Genomic DNA, 17,902 nt, shown 5'->3' with positions numbered 1-17,902 from the left:
TGAGCCAAGGAGGAATAATAGTGTGACCCATAATAAGGCAGTTTTCAACATTACTCAGGGAAGAATTTTTCTGTCAGTTTATATATATTCAGTCAAGGCTGACCCAAAATGATAGACAGGCATCCCTGAATTCACTCAGGGTGGCTTCTGATAACCAGCCGCCCTGTGCAGTCACTGGCTTATCCAAGTATTGATTTGATTTCCCATTTGATTCGAGGCTGCAATGAAACTATTCTCAGTTTTATCAAAGGGTGGAAATCTGTCAAACATGCCATGCCATGATGGATGACTGCTTGGTTACTTGGACAGCCTACTGTGCTTGCCATATTGCTAAACAAGTATTAGCAAGCCCTGCCTCCCTTTTTGAAAAAGGTTTGTTTAAAGGAAAAAACACTGATCTCACTATGAATTCACAAGAGAAAAATAGCAGAAGAGCTATGAAATGTCGCTTTATGGCCAATTAATCCTTTTAAAAGTCCTTTTGCTTTCAACTTTTCCATCACATAATGTGATGACCCAGGGCATGGCACAAAGGCAATACAGTCAGATAATCAGTAGGAGTCCCTTTATTAGCTCCAACTTTGCCCCCTATGTCCTGGTTACCTTCTGGCTAGAGAAAAACTCTCCCAGGAACAGCCTTTGGCTGCAGAGAATCAAGTCCAAAATATGGTCAACAAAAACTGTAACTACTGTATAAGTCCAATCAAGGCAAAATGAGGTAATTAATCCAACAGGGCAGGAACAAGACTTCCAGACATGAAGGCATGACAACAACTCAACACAGTTGGGAAGATGCCAGGAGCACAGATAATCAAACACAAGATAAACTCATGTTTGCTCCCAGCAGCTGCTGCACTCAGCATGAATTTCTTTTAAACTCTAATTCCCAGGTGTGGCTAATGAAGGGAATCAGAGCCTTTTCCTCCCCCATAAGCTACGCAACCCACGTTGCTCTCTTCTCCGTACCTCCCTGCGTGCCCTAGGATGAAGAGGGGACGGGCCTGGGTCTTCCTCTGAACTCCCTCTCCCTTGTTCTCCCTCTTCCCTGCTCTGCCCAGCCAGACTTTGCCCTTCTCCAGTTTCCTCCATAGCCAATGGAGCCACACTCCCACTCCCTCTCAGCTGTTCATCTTCCTTCTCGGATTCAGATTCCGACAGGGGCATGACACATATTATCAGGATAAACCAGTATAAATGTTTGATTTTAATGTCTGTCTTCTAGAAACTGCACTGATAAACTTATACAAAAGATAGAGCATTAGCCTATATGACATACAGTTTGCAGTTCACTATAAATTCCAACTCAGTTGAATGGGCAGAAAGGACCATGGCCAGAAATATGCAGCTGAATAGCAAATACCATATGGACGGCGATAAGACTCCATAAATAACTATGCCCCTGGCACAGCCTGGTATTCTTGATATACAACAAACCCATATTTTTTTCTTCAGTCAGTTTCAGAGCCAACCTATGATGTGAGTTAGATGTTCCTCAGCTGAAATTCTTCATCTCAAATTTCAGATGAGCACACTGATGCTCATTAGCTTGGCGTTTGGGTCTTTAATAGCTTCCCTTTTGTCTCAGGAGGAACACTAAGATTCCTTTTCTTAGCCCCTACCCCTGAGCTTGAATTATGTTATCCAATAACATTCCCTTTATTACACCTGATAGAATGTAAATTATGCTTCAGATACCAATTACAGAGATTTAAAGATACTATAGTTTCATAAACAAAAACAAAAAGTCTTTATGTTGCTTTGGTAGGAACTATTCCTATTGTAAAATTCTATATTCCCTTCTCATACAGAATCTACCAAAGATGTGAAATCATAGAATTGGCAGGGGGACAGGTAGACAATCAGGTTTAACACCTGCTGGGTGCAGGAATCCAAATTAAAACATTTAAAGATGGCTGCCCAGCCATTGGTTGAAAATATACAGATGGTCCTCAACTTACAACCACAACTGAGCCCAAAATTTGTTAAGCAAGATATTTGTTAAGTGAATTTTGCCCCATTTTATGACCTTTCTTGCCAGTTGCTAACTTAGTTGATAAGTTAGTAGTTGATAAGTTAGTAATTCATTAAGTGAATCTGGCTTCCCCATTGACTTTGCTTGTCAGAAGGCTGCAAAAGGTGATCACATGATCTTGGGACAAAGCAACAGTCATAAATATGAATCAGTGGCCAAGCACCTGAATTTTGATCACATGATCATGTGGATGCTAGAAAGGTTGTAAGTGTGAAAAATGGTCATAAATCACTTTTTTTCAGTGCCGTTGTAACTTTGAATGGCCAGTAAACGAACTGCTGTAACTAAGTTGAGGACTATCTGTACAGTGAAATAGAGTTCATATCCATTTTGGTAATTAGTGTAACCAACAAACATCTCTGCCCTAATATTAAATTTCTCTTAATATTCTAGTGGTAGGATTATCCTGTGTGTCTTCCATTCTAGAATGAGAGGAAATAGACGATCCTCTTTAGAAATGCAAAAGTGCCATCACATCCCTTCTCAACTGTCTTTTCTGAAAACTAAGTATCTCTAATTCTTTCAGAGGTCCCTTTCATACTGAGATTAACCAGAGATTAACCCTAGCAAAACGTCTAGGGGCAAGGAATTCCAGAAAAACGTCCTTATCTTTGAAATCCAAACAAAACAATGAAGCATAAAAATAACTTTCATCCCAAATGAAAAGTCAAAAATTTGAATTGTATTCAGAAAGCTGAAGGGCCTACTTTCAGATCTAGCAAAGACATTCATTGTAGGAGGAGAGTCATGTCAAACATCATTAGAGAATTGTGATGTTTCTCTATATCATATATGTGTGTGTGTGTGGGTATATCCTGTACATAATGATTATCCTTTAGCTGAATACAAAGACATTTCATTTTAATGTATGCTGATTAGTGTACATTTAAAGTGACAATAAAGATTCTGTTCTGTTCTATTTTATTCTGTTTCATTTCTATTCTATTCTATTCTATTCTATTCTATTCTATTCTATTCTATTCTATTCTATTCTATTCTATTCTATTCTATTCTATTCTGTGACAACAACAAAAATCAGAAGTCTGGTAGTATCTTTTCCAGCTAATGAATTTGGTTAATAGGCATAAGCTTCTGTAAGCTGCAGATGTATTGTGTGGCATGACTGATGTAGGATTTCAGGTGGGACAAGGAAACAGGGAAGAGGCTGATTATACAGATGCAGGTTACATGTGAGATAGTTTAGCAGTTCAATAGAGATATGCCAAGTTTCTTTGTCTATGAGGCAAGTTGAATGAACCAAGACTGCCTAATCAAAACCACATTATAAACCAATATTCCCCAAGTTATTATGTGTTGTGTTCAGATGCATGAACATCTGGAGTGTGAATCCTGAAAGTTGCTGCCCAGGCACATCTGGAAAAGATCATATTGCAGCAAGTTGTTATAAAATTTTGACACATTTATTTTATAGACTAAAAATACTCTAGTGAGATGCTGAACAATTTCAGATATTATTGATTTTGGGGGGTATACTGCTATAAAAATACTGCAGAAAGCTGACATTCACAACAGGAGTTCTCATTCCATTGAATATGTTCTACTAAAGCAAGGAAAAAAGACTTTTTATAAGAACACAGACACTCTCTTCTTTGTCTCAGATTCTCTTGCAGGAGTGAATGTATGTGTATTTGAAAATGCACAGCAGAGCATGATACAGACAGAAAGTTCATAAAGAGATAATAAGAGAATGGCCCTTTAGGCCAAATCAGATAAAAATGCAACTCAGAGCATTAGTTGAGGTAATATTTAACATGCCTGCTGTGCAGACAATGTTCAAAAAAATAATCATTTAAATTGGGAATGCAAACTAAAACTACTGTAGAGCATCTTATGCACTGATCTGGGAATGTTATACAACAAACATTTGATATTTCTTTGCATTGTGTTTAGTCACAAACGTGACAAAATATTTCCCCATCCATAAGAGCATCTTTCTCCAAGACCAAGAGTCTTGGTCACTTGAGAATGCGATGCTACAATTTTTAAGAAATCAGAAGAAATTACTTTGGTAAGGTAGGGCAAAGGACTAGTTCACATATTTTGAAGGAGAGGCATCATGAATGCCTGTGTATATTGAGATAACATGAACTGATCCATATGAGGCTTCCAGTTCCGAAAACTGAAAAGAATGCATAGATCCTATTCTCATTACAACATTTCTTTCTAAGATGCTGGACTTTATTTTTCCCTTCTGCTTATCTATGCAGTGATAGAATGGGCAAAGGGGGCAAAGCTGAAGATCTCCAGACTTTGTATATTATATAGCTGCCCTCAAGCCTAAACATTGACCGTAGAGATTGAGCCTGATTAAAGTTGGAGATAAGGAGGCACTGGAAGGCAATAAATTTCATTATGAGCCATGGTGGTGCAGTGGTTAGAGTGCTGTACTGCAAGCTACTTCTGCTGACTGCTGTCTGCCTGCAATTTGGCAGTTCAGATCTGACCAGGCTCAAGGTTGACTCAGCCTTCCATGCTTTCAAGGTCAGTAAAATGAGGACCCAGATTGTTGGGGGCAATAGGTTGACTCTGTAAACTGCTTAGAGAAGGCTGTAAAGCATTGTAAAAGAGGTATATAAATGTAAGTGCTATTGCTACTGCTATATAGGAATGACAGTTCTCTCTTATGTTCAAGGATATTTACTCTTATAGTATGGCTATATTATCTTTCTCAGCTTTTCTACTACCTTCTCCTTTTGATATTTTATGATTATTTTACCTTGCTGTTTGTATGTACATTTGTTCTTTGTATGTACATATTGTTTGTATGTACACTGATTATATTATCTTGTTGTTTATATGGCCAATAAAGCTATTCTATTCTATTCTATTCTATTCTATTCTATTCTATTCTATTCTATTCTATTCTATTCTATTCACAAAAAAAAGAAAAGAAGAAGAAGTCTGGTAGTATCCCCTCCCTCCAGGGGTGGGATTCTACCAGTTCGCACCTATTCACTAGAACCGGTTGTTAACTTTCTAAGCAGTTCGGAGAACCGGTTGTTAGAAGAAATTACTGGCCTAATCCTGTAAGGAAGGCAGGAAGGAAACATTCTGGTGTTCCTTATAGAAACTGCCTCTCCATTAACTCTTATTACATTCTTGACAGGACTAGACTTCCTGTCTCAGGACTGTCTCTAGAGTTTTTTTCCCCTCCTTTGCTGGTACTTTGCTTGTATGGAGTGACCATTCAAAGTTATAATGGCACTGAAAAAACTGACTTATGACCATTTTTCACACTTAAGACTGCGTGTTGCAGCATCCCCACAGTCATGAGAGGCCAGGCGAGGAGATGCGTGCCTCGATGTGAGTGATATTGAGTTGGCCACACCCAGCCAATAACATGACCACCAAGCCATGTCCACCCAGTCACATGGCCACCAAGCCACGCCCACCACCTAAGCCACACCCACAGAACTGGTTGTTAAAAATTTGAATCCCACCCCTGCCTCCCTCCCTTTCTTTTTTTCCCTAAAAGGAACAAAATTAATGTTACCTGGTAGTGGACTCTCTGTGTTGCTGAAGATACAGACTGCAAATCCTATAGCAAGAAAGTTCCAATGGAAACAATGATTAACTAAAGCTCATTTCATCCACCTTCCTATTCAAAATTAAATTGTTCATCAATTCTTTCCTGGCTATTACAATAGCAATAATGACAACACAAAACAATCACACATGAGAGCCAAAATAAAACTGAAATTAATATTATTCAAGGATTTTGCTGCCAAGTGCTGAATTACAGATAATTTAGTCTAAAATAGCCTGATATTTTCCAATTGCCCCCAAGACCATTACCTATGAACCAAGAACAGTATTTGATTTCTATATAAAGAGATTTAGAATGTTTAACTATCTGGTGATCAAATCTTCTGCCTTTTCATATTTCCCTAGGGCCCTAGACAGAAGCAGATAATTGTCACTCATGGATGAAGGAAATGCTCACTTTGTATATAGCAGTTATTGTCTTTTCCTGTGGCTGAGTTAAGTAGCTAGCTAACCTTGAGTTGGGAGAAAACTATGCCGTGGTGATATTTACTGCCTTCATTGCTAATCCTTATCCTGCCTCTATTAGATCTGTTCAGGTCACTGATAGATGATGTTCTCATTATGCATTTAAGAACATAATTTGTCAACTCCTTCAGTTTTGGTGTCCACTCTATCAGCACATCTTTACCCATGAGAAAGTTATTTGCCAATGACAGCACTACAGGAACTGCTGATACAGTTCTACAGAGGAATTATTGAGTCTGTCATCTGCACCTCTATAACTGTCTGGTTTGGTTCTGCAACCCAACAAGACAGACACAGACTCCAGAGGATAATTAGGACTGCAGAAAAAACAAATACTACCAACCCTCCTTCCATTGAGGACTTGTATACTGCACCAGTCAAAAAGAGGGCTGTGAAAACATTTACAGATCTCTCACATCCTAGACATAAACTGTTTCATCTCCTACCCTCAAAATGATGCTATTGAGCACTGCACACCAGAACAACTAGACACAAGAACAGTTTTTCCCCGAACGCCATTACTCTGCTAAACAAATAATTCCCTCAACACTGTTCAACTATTTACAAAGTCTGCACTACTATTACGATTAATCTTCTCATCACTCCTTATCACCCATCCCCTCCCACTTGTGACAATATGACCGTAACTTTGTCGCTTGTATCCTTACTATTTTTACTGATTGTTTCCTAGTATGATTTGATTGCTTATTGTACCCTATGACTATTATTATGATTCTTGACGAATGTATCTTTTCTTTTATGTGTACTGAGAGCATATGCACCAAGACAAATTCCTTGTGTGTCCAGTCACACTTGGCCAATAAAGAATTCTATTCTATTCTACAGAAGGAATGGGGAGAATCTGACAGCCAGGCATCTCGTGTCCCTATTTCCCCCCCCCCTATCCTGTCACTGACTAGAAAGAGCTTCAGAAGAAGGTTGCCAGTGTATCCAAGCTGTGTTGTGTGAGGGGAAACAGGGAAAGAGGGTGAAAGAAAAAAACTTCTCTTGCGAGAAGTTTAGCCAGTGGGGAGGGGAATGAAATCATCCATCATCCATCTATACACTTAGTGCCAAGCTTTCTAGAATCACAAAGCGAGAAATGAAATTAATGGGGCTCTGAAAGTGAGGTTTTGACAAGTCTTGTCTATCTAAAAGGAAATTGTTTCAAACTTCCTTTTCTTGAGTCCTAAACCATAAAATGTCACGCTGGAGTTTGAAATTTACTTCCAAATACTTATAACTGAAAAGAAAGAAGACCAGACATAATTTCTTTCATTTTGAAGAGGCATGGCAAACTTCTTTTTTTCCTAGAGTTTTTCCAAACTCTTGTTGGTTCAGTCTTAAAAATTGAACCACCAAAGATCGCAATAATCTTGGTGACCATTTGGACTGTTTCTGCCAACCATACGCTCAAGGATTTTAAATGTTGTGTCACTGTGTCCAGATTTTTAAGATATGTTTAACAATAGAAAAGGCTGACCACCCTAGGGAGACATGATAGCACTCTTTCAATATTTGAGGGGCTCCTACAAAGATGAGGAGGTCAAACTATTTTCCAAAGCACCAAAAAGCAAGACAAGAAACAACGGTTGGAAACCAACCAAACAGAGAAGCAACCTAGAAACAATCTAGAAAAATTTCCTAACAGTGAGAGCAATTAAACAATAGAATACCTTGCCTTCAGACATTGTGGGTGCTCCATCACTGGAGGCTTTCAAAAAGATACTGGAATTGTCTGAAATGATGTAGCGTCTCCTACTCAAGCAAGGCATTGGACACAAAGACCTCCAAGGTCCCTTCCAACTCGATTATTTTATGTTCTATATTTGATTCGTTCCAGCCACTAACAGTTGCTTGTTCTGTTAATTAGCACTATGTTTTCTCAGTGCCTTTTATTACCAGGAAATCCTAATCTCTCCAGGCTTTTAACCAGAAAGAGTCCTGATATTTGATTTAAAGTGCGTACACATTTTCACAGGGTATACACAACATAGTAGTTTATTGTTCCAGCTTCTATTCTGAACTTGTGAAATGTCCAGATGAGGTTAGGGATAAAGGGCAGATAAACCAGCCTTGGACTGCCAAGGTAGAACTTGAAAATTGCAATATGGCAAATATGCTGCAGTTCCCCAACTGATATATGTTAGAGCCATGGTGGTTCAGTGATTAGAATGCAGTATTGCAGGCAAACTCTGCCCACTGCCAGGAGTTCAATTCTGACCGGCTCAGAGTTGACTAGCCTTCCATCCTTTTCATGTTAGTAACACGAGGACTCAGATTGTTGAGGGCAATATGATGACATTAGTAAACCGCTCAGAGAGTGCCATAAGGCAATATGAAGTGATACAGGTGAAACTCAAAAAATTAGAATATCATGCAAAAGTTCATTTATTTCAGTAATACAACTTAAAAGGTGAAACTAATATATGAGATAAATTCATTACATGCAAAGCAAGATAGTTCAAGCCGTGATTTGTCATAATTGTGATGATTATGGCTTACTGCTCATGAAAACCCCAAATCCACAATCTCAGAAAATTAGAATATTACATGCAATCAATAAAACAAGGATTGTACGTAGAACAATATCAGACCTCTGAAAAGTATAAGCATGCATATGTACTCAGCACTTGGTTTGGGCCCCTTTTGAAGCAATTACTGCCTCAGTGCGGTGTGGCATGGAAGCTATCCGCCTGTGGCACTGCTGTGGTGTTATAGAAGACCAGGATGCTTCAATAGCGGCCTTCAACTCTTCTGCATTGTTCGGTCTCATGTCTCTCATCTTTCTCTTGGCAATGCCTCATAGATTCTCTATGGGGTTCAGGTCAGGCGAGTTTGCTGGCCAATCAAGCACAGTAATCCCACGGTCATTGAACCAGGTTTTAGTGCTTTTGGCAGTGTGGGCAGGTGCCAAATCCTGCTGGAAAATGAAGTCAGCATCCCCATAAAGCTCATCTGCAGAAGGAAGCATGAAGTGCTCCAAAATCTCCTGGTAGACGGCTGCATTGACCCCTGACTTAATGAAGCACAGTGGACCAACACCAGCAGATGACATGGCTCCCCAAATCAACACAGACTGTGGAAACTTCACACTGGACTTCAAGCATCTTGCAGTTTCTGCCTCTCCATTCTTCCTCCAGACTCTGGGCCCTTGGTTTCCAAATGAAATGCAAAAGTTGCTCTCATCAGAAAAGAGGACTTTGAACCAAAGAGCAACAGACCAGTTCTGTTTTACTTTAGCCCAGGTAAGATGCTTCTGTTTGTTGTTCAGGAGTGGCTTGACAAGAGGAATACGACATTTGAAGTCCATGTCCAGGATCCGTCTCTGTGTGGTGGATCTTGATACAATGACTCCAGCCTCAGTCCACTCCTTGTGAACACTTTTGAATGGCCTTTTCCTGACAATCCTCTCCAGGCTGCGGTCATCCCTGCTGCTTGAGCACCTTTTTCTTCCACACTTTTCCCTTCCACATAACTTTCTAGTAATGTGTGTTGATACAGCACTTTGGGAACATCCGACTTCTTTTGCAATTACCTTTTGAGGCTTTCCCTCCTTATGGAGGGTGTCAATGATTGTTTTCTGCACAACTGTCAGGTCAGCAGTCTTTCCCATGATTGTGATTCCTACTGAACCAGACTGAGAGACCATTTAAAGGCTCAGGAACCCTTTGCAGGTGTTATGGCTTAATTAGCTGATTAGAGTGAGACACTTTGAGCTTAGAATATTGAACCTTTTCACAATATTCTAATTTTCTGAGATTGTGGATTTGGGGTTTGCATGAGCTACAAGCCATAATCATCACAATTATAACAAATCACGGCTTGAACTATCTTACTTTGCATGTAATGAGTTTATCTCATATATTAGTGTTGTGAATTAATAAAAGTTAATAACTTAAATGCAAATCAGGGTTTGAAAACCTGCATACTGGATTGGTCCGTATACAACAACTTTGGATTGGGCCAGAACTAGTCCCTGATTGGCCACTATTTGGACTATTCTTATTGGTTATTAGTTTGAACGTGTTGCTCATCTCATTGGGTAATAAGGTAGCAGCTAACCCTATAAAAGGGTTACTGCTGCCCATAGCCTTGCTCTGTTCTGTTCTATTTACTGTTATTAAAGAGTTGAAGTCACTGGTCAGATGTCTGGTCTCCATTATTCTCCATACTTAACACTGGCGATGAAGGTGGGATCTGGAGACCGAAGAGCTGACTAACCTACAGAGCAACCAACAGAGCACGTGGTCGAACACGCACCATCAACGGCAACATGGCCAGCGGTGCCGTACCACCCGCTCCATTCAACCCAGAAACCGAAGACTGGGAGGCATACATGGATCGGTTCCAGATGTTTCTGGAGACCAACAATTTGAAAGATGCAACAACCGGCAAAAAAAGAGCTATCTTTCTAACTCACTGCGGGCCTACCGTGTTTAAAATGGCAAAGTCACTTGCCAAGCCAGCAGAGGTAAAAGAGATGGACTGGGACGTCCTCGAGCCTTTACTACGGGCTCACTACGCGCCCACCGTGCCAACCTTAGTCAGAAGACACGAATATTACCAGAGGGATCAACGGAAAGGTGAAAGCCTTGCCAATTACATCGCGGACCTCCGCAACCTTGGAGGCCTCTGCGGATTCGCAGACTTAGAAGAAGCCCTCCGGGACCGCCTGGTTCTGGGCCTAGAAGACGGCACGATCCAGAGCAAAATCATGGCTAAGGGGACATCAGCCTCACCGATGCCCTTAAAGAAGCCTCGGCAGCGGAGGCGACCAAGAAGTCGGCAGCCCGAATGCGCCACACCAATGCACCGCTACGTAAACTCGCCACTGATACCTCGCCTCGCTCAGAGAGACACCCGGTATCAACTCACCACGAAGACCTAGAGTCCCCGTCCGACAACGATGAGGAAGAGGTCAACCGACTTCGAACGGAGCGAGACCAGTCCACACAACACTCATTTCGACCGTGTGCCGGCTGTGGAGCCAATCACCCACGATCCGGCTGCAAATTCCTCGACGCACTCTGCCGCAATTGCGGAGACAAGGTCACATCGCAAAGGTTTGCAGAAGCAAACAGAACTCCAAACCCCGACAGGCCGTATGCCAATCTTCAGGATTCTTCGGCACACACCGAGAAAAATTGAACCACCAATGGGGAAACCACTCCTACAGAAACAAACCGTCCACCACTTCCACCAGGCGTGAAGAAACCCGGCGGGAAGAGACCCACCAAACAATCACCATAGGCCACGCTACATCCCTTGATGCCGGGAAAATCCGAGTAAAGGTCGCCATCGAAAACAAACCTTGTGTGATGGAAGTGGACTCGGGATCTTCCCTCTCGATTGTATCGTGGAAAACGCTACAACAGCTCATTCCAACGATTCGCCGCCAAGACCTTAACCCTCAAAGGGTTATACTCAAAGACTATCATGGTAACAGAATTCCCATTATCGGGTCCCGCAGATTCCAGGTCTCATTCAAGGACCGCACCGTCGCACTACCACTGACTGTCGTGGACCGTGACAGGCCTAGCCTTTTAGGCCTTCAATGGTTCAGACCGCTCGGAATCACTGTAGCCGGAGTCCACAGGGCCAAGAGCAGTGATTGGGAGGAAGCACTCGTGCAAGAATTCCAAGACGTTTTCGCGAACGGACTAGGCAAGTACAAGGGGACCCCGATCTCGTTAACTTGAACCCTGAGATAGCACCCATCCGCCTTAAGCCGCGTCGGGTGCCGTTCGCCTTGAAGCCTAAAATCGACGAACAACTCGATAAGCTAATAGCGCAGGGCGTACTGGAACCCACCGACCACGCCCGTTGGGAAACCCCGATAGTGACGCCTATCAAGCCTGATGGGTCCCTAAGAATTTGCGGAGACTACCGGCCACCTTAAACCACGCACTGCAGCAAAGTGCATATCCAGTGCCGGTAGTGCAACACTTGCTCCATTCCCTGGGTGGCGGAAAGTTTTCGCCAAACTAGATCTAGCCCAGGCGTATCAACAATTGCCTGTAGATCCAACCACAGCCGAGGCGCAAACGATCGTAACGCATAAGGGCGCATTTAAATGCAACCGGCTCCAATTCGGGTAAGCGTCGCCCTGGAATCTTCCAGAGTTTAATGGAAAGGTTGTTACAAGGGATAAGAGGCGTTGTCCCATATTTCGACGATGTACTCATCGCCGCACCTAACAAAGACATTCTAGAAAAACGACTCAGAGAGGTTTTACGAAGATTCCAAAATGCAGGCCTCAGAGTAAAAAAAGATAAATGCCAGTTATGTACCGAAAAGTAGAATTTCTGGGATATCTCCTGAACAGCCAAGGAATCCATCCCATCGAAGACAAGTTACGGGCAATTAAAAGGCCCCCACTCCAAGGAACAAGGCAGACCTACAGGCGTTCCTTGGACTTATCAATTTATATAATGTCTTTTACCCCACAAAGCAACGGTAGCTGAACCATTGCATAGACTATTAGACAAAAAAGCAACGTGGGTGTGGGGACAACGGGAACAACATGCTTTCCAACAAGTAAAGAAATTGCTAACTTCTGATTCTGTACTTATGCAGTACAACGAGACTCTGCCGCTCACCATCACGTGTGACGCATCACCTTTTGGGGTTGGGGCAACTCTGGCCCACGTATTACCAAATGGAGCGGAAGCCATCGCGTTTTTTCGCGAACCTTAACTAAAGCTGAACGAAATTATAGTCAGCTGGACAAAGAAGCTTTAGCTATTGTGGCTGCAGTTAAAAGATTTCATGAATATGTTTATGGCCATGCGTTTACAATAATCACTGATCATAAACCGCTACTGGGAATCATTGCGGGTAATAAACCAACCCCGTATATATTGTCCCCAGAATGACCCGTTGGTCTGTATTCTTGGCGGCCTACAACTACACCTTGCAACATCGCCCGGGAAATCAATTCTCCACGCTGATGCATTGAGCAGAACGCCGCTTCCAGACTCTGTTGTAGATCCAGCCCCACCATCTCAACACTACAGATCGAAGCTCTACATGTGCCACCATTGACGGCTAGAGACATTGCCTTTGAAACAAAACGTGACCCAGTTCTGCAACACATCCTACGCTGGGTTGAACGGGGTGGCCGACAGACCAAATAGCACCGGAATGGGCGCTTTCAAAAGCCGCCAAACCGAGCTGTTTTCCCAGAAAGGCTGTATCTTGTGGGGCGATCGAGTCGTAATCCCCAGCAAATTGCAACAAACTGTTTTGGCGGTATTGCATGAAGGACATCCGGTATCGTGCGGATGAAAGCACTTGCACGCCAGCTACGCTTGGTGGCCGAATCGACAAAAGAATCGAGGCCTGGGTCGCTACTTGTCAACGTTGCCAAGACGTCAGCAACGCTCCGCCTAAAGCAATCCCGACCGAATGGGAAACTCCGAGGGACCATGGTCCCGTATTCATATTGACTTTGCGGGGCCCACCAAAGGACACACTTTCCTTATTACCGTCGACGCCTATTCGAATTGGCTCGAGATCCATCGAATGAACACAACTACAACGGACTCAGTTATCAATAAATTAAACAGACTATTTGCCACACATGGGTTCCCAGACGTGTTGGTCTCGGACAACGGCCCACAGTTTACTGCGTTACCCTTTGAACAATATCTTGCTGATCGGGGCATCCGCCATGCGCTAACCTCGCCCACGCACCCTGCGGCCAATGGACGTGCGGAAGCGCATGGTACAATTTGTAAAAAAGACCCTTCACAAAATGGAATTCGGCAACATCGACGAGAAAATCAATCAAATTCTCTTGTTACAGCATATCACGCCCCACAGCATGACCAACAAAACACCCGCTCAACTTCTTATGAGGCGGAAACTACGATCGCACCTTGACCGGCTCCACCCCGCATTCGCACCGGAAAAGCCCTTCGGCTCCAGTAGCAAATGCCAGGAATTTAAGGTAGGCGATTTAATCTTTGCCAAAAACTTTTCCGGCGACCCGTTGTGGATACCCGCAACCGTTACCCACCTCACCGGGCCTAGATCTTACCGCCTGCTAAAAGACGATGGGAGAGTGTGGAAACGCCACATAGACCAACTCCGATCGAGATTACCACCCAGCGCCCATGACTCCCCAGGTTCACCAACTCAAGGGGGAGGAAATATCGAGGGAATTGACTTTGATATGACAAATAGCAGGCCAACGGAAACCCTACGGCCCAGCGAGACACCGGAACGTGAAGCGGGGTGGGAGTTGACTTTTTCAGGGAACTGTAATACGGGGGAAACCGAACTGCAAAACCCCGAAGAAACACGGAGTAGCGGAGACAACCAGAGTGAAAGCAGCACAGAATCACCGTGCAGTGAAACAGAATTTAATAAAGATCATCCAAACGCTCCACCGGAACCGGACCTTAGACCAAAACCGGTGGAGCCTCGGAAATCATCCAGGCAGACCAAACGGCCTGTCTATCTTGAGGATTTTATTACAGCTCCCCTCAAACGGAACCCAAGGGGGAGGGGTGTTGTGAATCAATAAAAGTTAATAACTTAAATGCAAATCAGGGTTTGAAAACCTGCACACTGGATTGGTCCGTATACAACAACTTTGGATTGGGCCAGAACTAGTCCCTGATTGGCCACTATTTGGACTATTCTTATTGGTTATTAGTTTGAACGTGTTGCTCATCTCATTGGGTAATAAGGTAGCAGCCAACCCTATAAAAGGGTTACTGCTGCCCATAGCCTTGCTCTGTTCTGTTCTATTTACTGTTATTAAAGAGTTGAAGTCACTGGTCAGATGTCTGGTCTCCATTATTCTCCATACTTAACAATTAGTTTCACCTTTTAAGTTGCATTACTGAAATAAATGAACTTTTGCACGATATTCTAATTTTTCGAGTTTCACCTGTAAGTGCTGTTGATATTGCTACATGTCCTTCAACCTTTTGGCACTGTACTGAAAGTGGACTATGGCAAATGCAGAAGAAGAAGCAATCAGCATACCTGCAATGATTAGTATGCTAGCAATTGTGGCAGAGAATCTTAACTCATGAAATAGTGGTAGGTTAGGACTTAACAATCAAATCGTCAGTCTCCAGAGGATCATAAGCAAGTGATTCTTATGGGAACTCTCTTGAGTTGCTTAGCCTTCAGATATATTAGTCTGATGAACTTTCTTTGCTTTTGATCTGTCCTTTGGCACATTTTGGTCCAAATGGAATTCATTTGTACCAGTGGTGGGATTCTATTTTTGTTACTACCGGTTCTGTGGGCATGGCTTGGTGGGCGCAGCAGGGGAAGGATACAGTAAAATTTCCATTCTCTCCTCACTCCTGGGGGAAGGTTACTGCAAAATCCCCTCCCCTCCCCATCCCACTAGCCTGCTTTCCTGCTCCATTCTCCTGTGCGGGGCAACAAAAGAAGACCCAGCCAATCAGCTGGGACTCGGAAGGCAGAGAATAGATGGGGGTGGGTTCAGTCAGAGGTTGTATTTGCCGGTTCTTTGAACTCCTCAAAATTTCCGCTACCGGTTCTCCAGAATTGGTCAGAACCTGCTGAATACCGCCTCTGATTTGTACCTTGTATCCTTGCACAATGATATCCTTGTACAAGTCTAATATATTCTAAATGCAAACATGTCCATTTTCATCTACTCACCTCCTCTAAGCGATCCACATAGATGCGACAAGTCTCCAAGTCACAATCTCCTCGGACAACTATAATTCCCAGTGGAATAGCTATAGACGCATAATGATAATAACAATAAAAATGAATGATGTTAAAACGTGTCACCACAAAGTTGTGCATGATGCATACAGTATATAAGACCTGAAGTGAAGGGAGTATAGAAAAGTATCCTTCCATTTTATTCCTGGTGACTCAAGGACAATTCTATGTTGTTTTCTAGGGAGCAATACAGAAGGAGGTTGTCCTCTTTTAACTTCCCAGTTTAGTCTAGAGCCTCAGCATTGCCTGAATACTCATGAGCCCCAACCCAATTTAATTTCTGAACCCAGACAAGATCAGCCAGGTGCTACCACCTGCTGAGATGAAGAAACTATGTAATTACTGCTCATCTTAAAAATGTTATTAGAATATATGTAGCCTGTCAAAAGTTAGTCAATTATACTTAATGGTATTTAATTTCAGCAGAGTGGGATTGCAGAGGCACAAGTAAAGATGCACCTCTCCTGTTAGATGCCAAACTAAAATGAATAGTAAACCCTCAAACTTCCCCATGGGGAAGTGCTTTCCCAGAAATGAATAGTATAGGAGGAGAATGAATAGTATAGGAGGAGAATAGTATAGGAAGGAGACCCACTTCTCCCCCCCCAAAAAAAAAAAATATTGCCATCCATTATTTACAAAAATATTTTGTGACTAGCTCAACTGTTCCAAATTTTCTCCTCAAAGTGGCCCTCTGGCATGGTTTGCTGACCAAGTTTTAAGTAATGTGCTGATGTTGTAGGCATATCCCTTAACATACCACAGAAACTACCCATGAGGATAAGTGGAATAACAGAGAGGTCCAGTTCTTCTGGCGTAGTAAGGAAGACATTTGTTTCCCTGCCAGAAAGCCTGAACGTAAATCTACATTTCCAAAAAAGAAAGAGAATTGTTCTGATCCATAAATTCTAATGATGTTTGCTTATATTTTCCCTATTAAAATGTGTCAATTTGAGGGTATGTTCTCATTGGGAAAACTTGGGGAATATTATGCTGAAACAAAGCAACCGTTCCACTTCAACAAAATACTGTTGGCAGGAATGGGAAAATCCTAAATTGCATTAACAGAGGGATACAATCAAGATCAAGGGAGGTACTAATACCACTTTATAAAGCCTTAGTAAGAGACCACACCTAGAATACTGCATCCAATTTTGGTCACCATACTAGAAAAAAGACGTTGAGACCCATGGTGGGATTCAATTTTTTTTACTACGGGCGTGGCTAGGTGGGCCTGGTGTGGCGTGGCTTGGTGGATGTGGCAGGGGAAGGATACTGTAAAATCTCCATTCCCTCCCCACTCCAGGGGACGGATACTGTAAAATCTCCATTACCTCCTCACTCCTGGGGGAAGGATACTGCAAAATCCCATTCCCTCCCCACCCCCACTAACCTGCTTTCCAGCTCCGTTCTCCTGTACAGGGCAACAAAAGAAGATCCAGCCAATCAGCTGGGACTTGGTAGGCAGAGAATAGATAGGGGTGGGGCCAATCAGAGGTGGTATTTGCCAGTTCTCCAAACTATTCAAAATTTCCGCTACCGGTTCTCCAGAACTGGTCAGAACCTGCTGAATACCACCTCTGGTTGAGACTCTAGAAAGAGTACAGAGAAGAGCAACCAAGATGATTAGAAGGCTGGAGGCTAAAACATACGATGAACAGTTGCAGGAATTAGGCATGGCCAATCTAATGAAAAGAAGGACCAGGGGAGACATGATAGCAGTCTTCCAATATTTGAGGGGTTGCCACAGAGAGGAGGGGGTCAAGCTATTTTCCTGAAGGCCAGACAAGGAATAATGGATGGAAATTGAACAAGGAGAGATTTAACCTGGAAATAAGGAGAACTTTTCTGACAATGAGAACAATCAACCAATGGAACAGCTTGCCTTCAGAAGTTGTGGAAGCTCCATCTCTTTTGAGGCTTTCAAGAAGAGACTGGACTGCCATCTGTCAGAAATGGTGGGGGAGGAGGATTGGACTAAATGACCTACAAGGTCCCTTCCAATTCTGTTAATATGTATTAATACTTAACAAAAGGTACAAATCTTGTGTGTTTTTAGGGATTAAGGTTAGACCCATGCTTGAAAGAAGCCTTTACCAAATTCTTTATACTTTC

General features: G+C 42.6%; 1 protein-coding gene across 2 annotated transcripts in view; it reads right to left on the bottom strand.

Moving 5' to 3' along the window:
* Positions 1-17,902, bottom strand: part of DGKI (diacylglycerol kinase iota) — a 287,785-nt gene that overhangs the window by 60,053 nt on the left and 209,830 nt on the right. For both annotated transcript variants that reach the window (XM_087968515.1, XM_087968516.1), the window contains exons 23-24: positions 15,719-15,798; positions 5,547-5,591 (exon numbers count right to left, since the gene is read on the bottom strand). In XM_087968515.1, coding sequence (XP_087824641.1) covers positions 5,547-5,591; positions 15,719-15,798 — 125 coding nt within the window. The remainder of the gene's footprint in view (positions 1-5,546; positions 5,592-15,718; positions 15,799-17,902) is intronic.

Source organism: Notechis scutatus, chromosome 6, assembly GCF_049901735.1.
Source record: "Notechis scutatus isolate UNSWTSFEM ecotype Mainland chromosome 6, rNotScu1.2, whole genome shotgun sequence".
NCBI classification, from domain to species: Eukaryota; Metazoa; Chordata; class Lepidosauria; order Squamata; family Elapidae; genus Notechis; species Notechis scutatus.
This window is presented reverse-complemented; position numbering and strand designations above follow the sequence as displayed.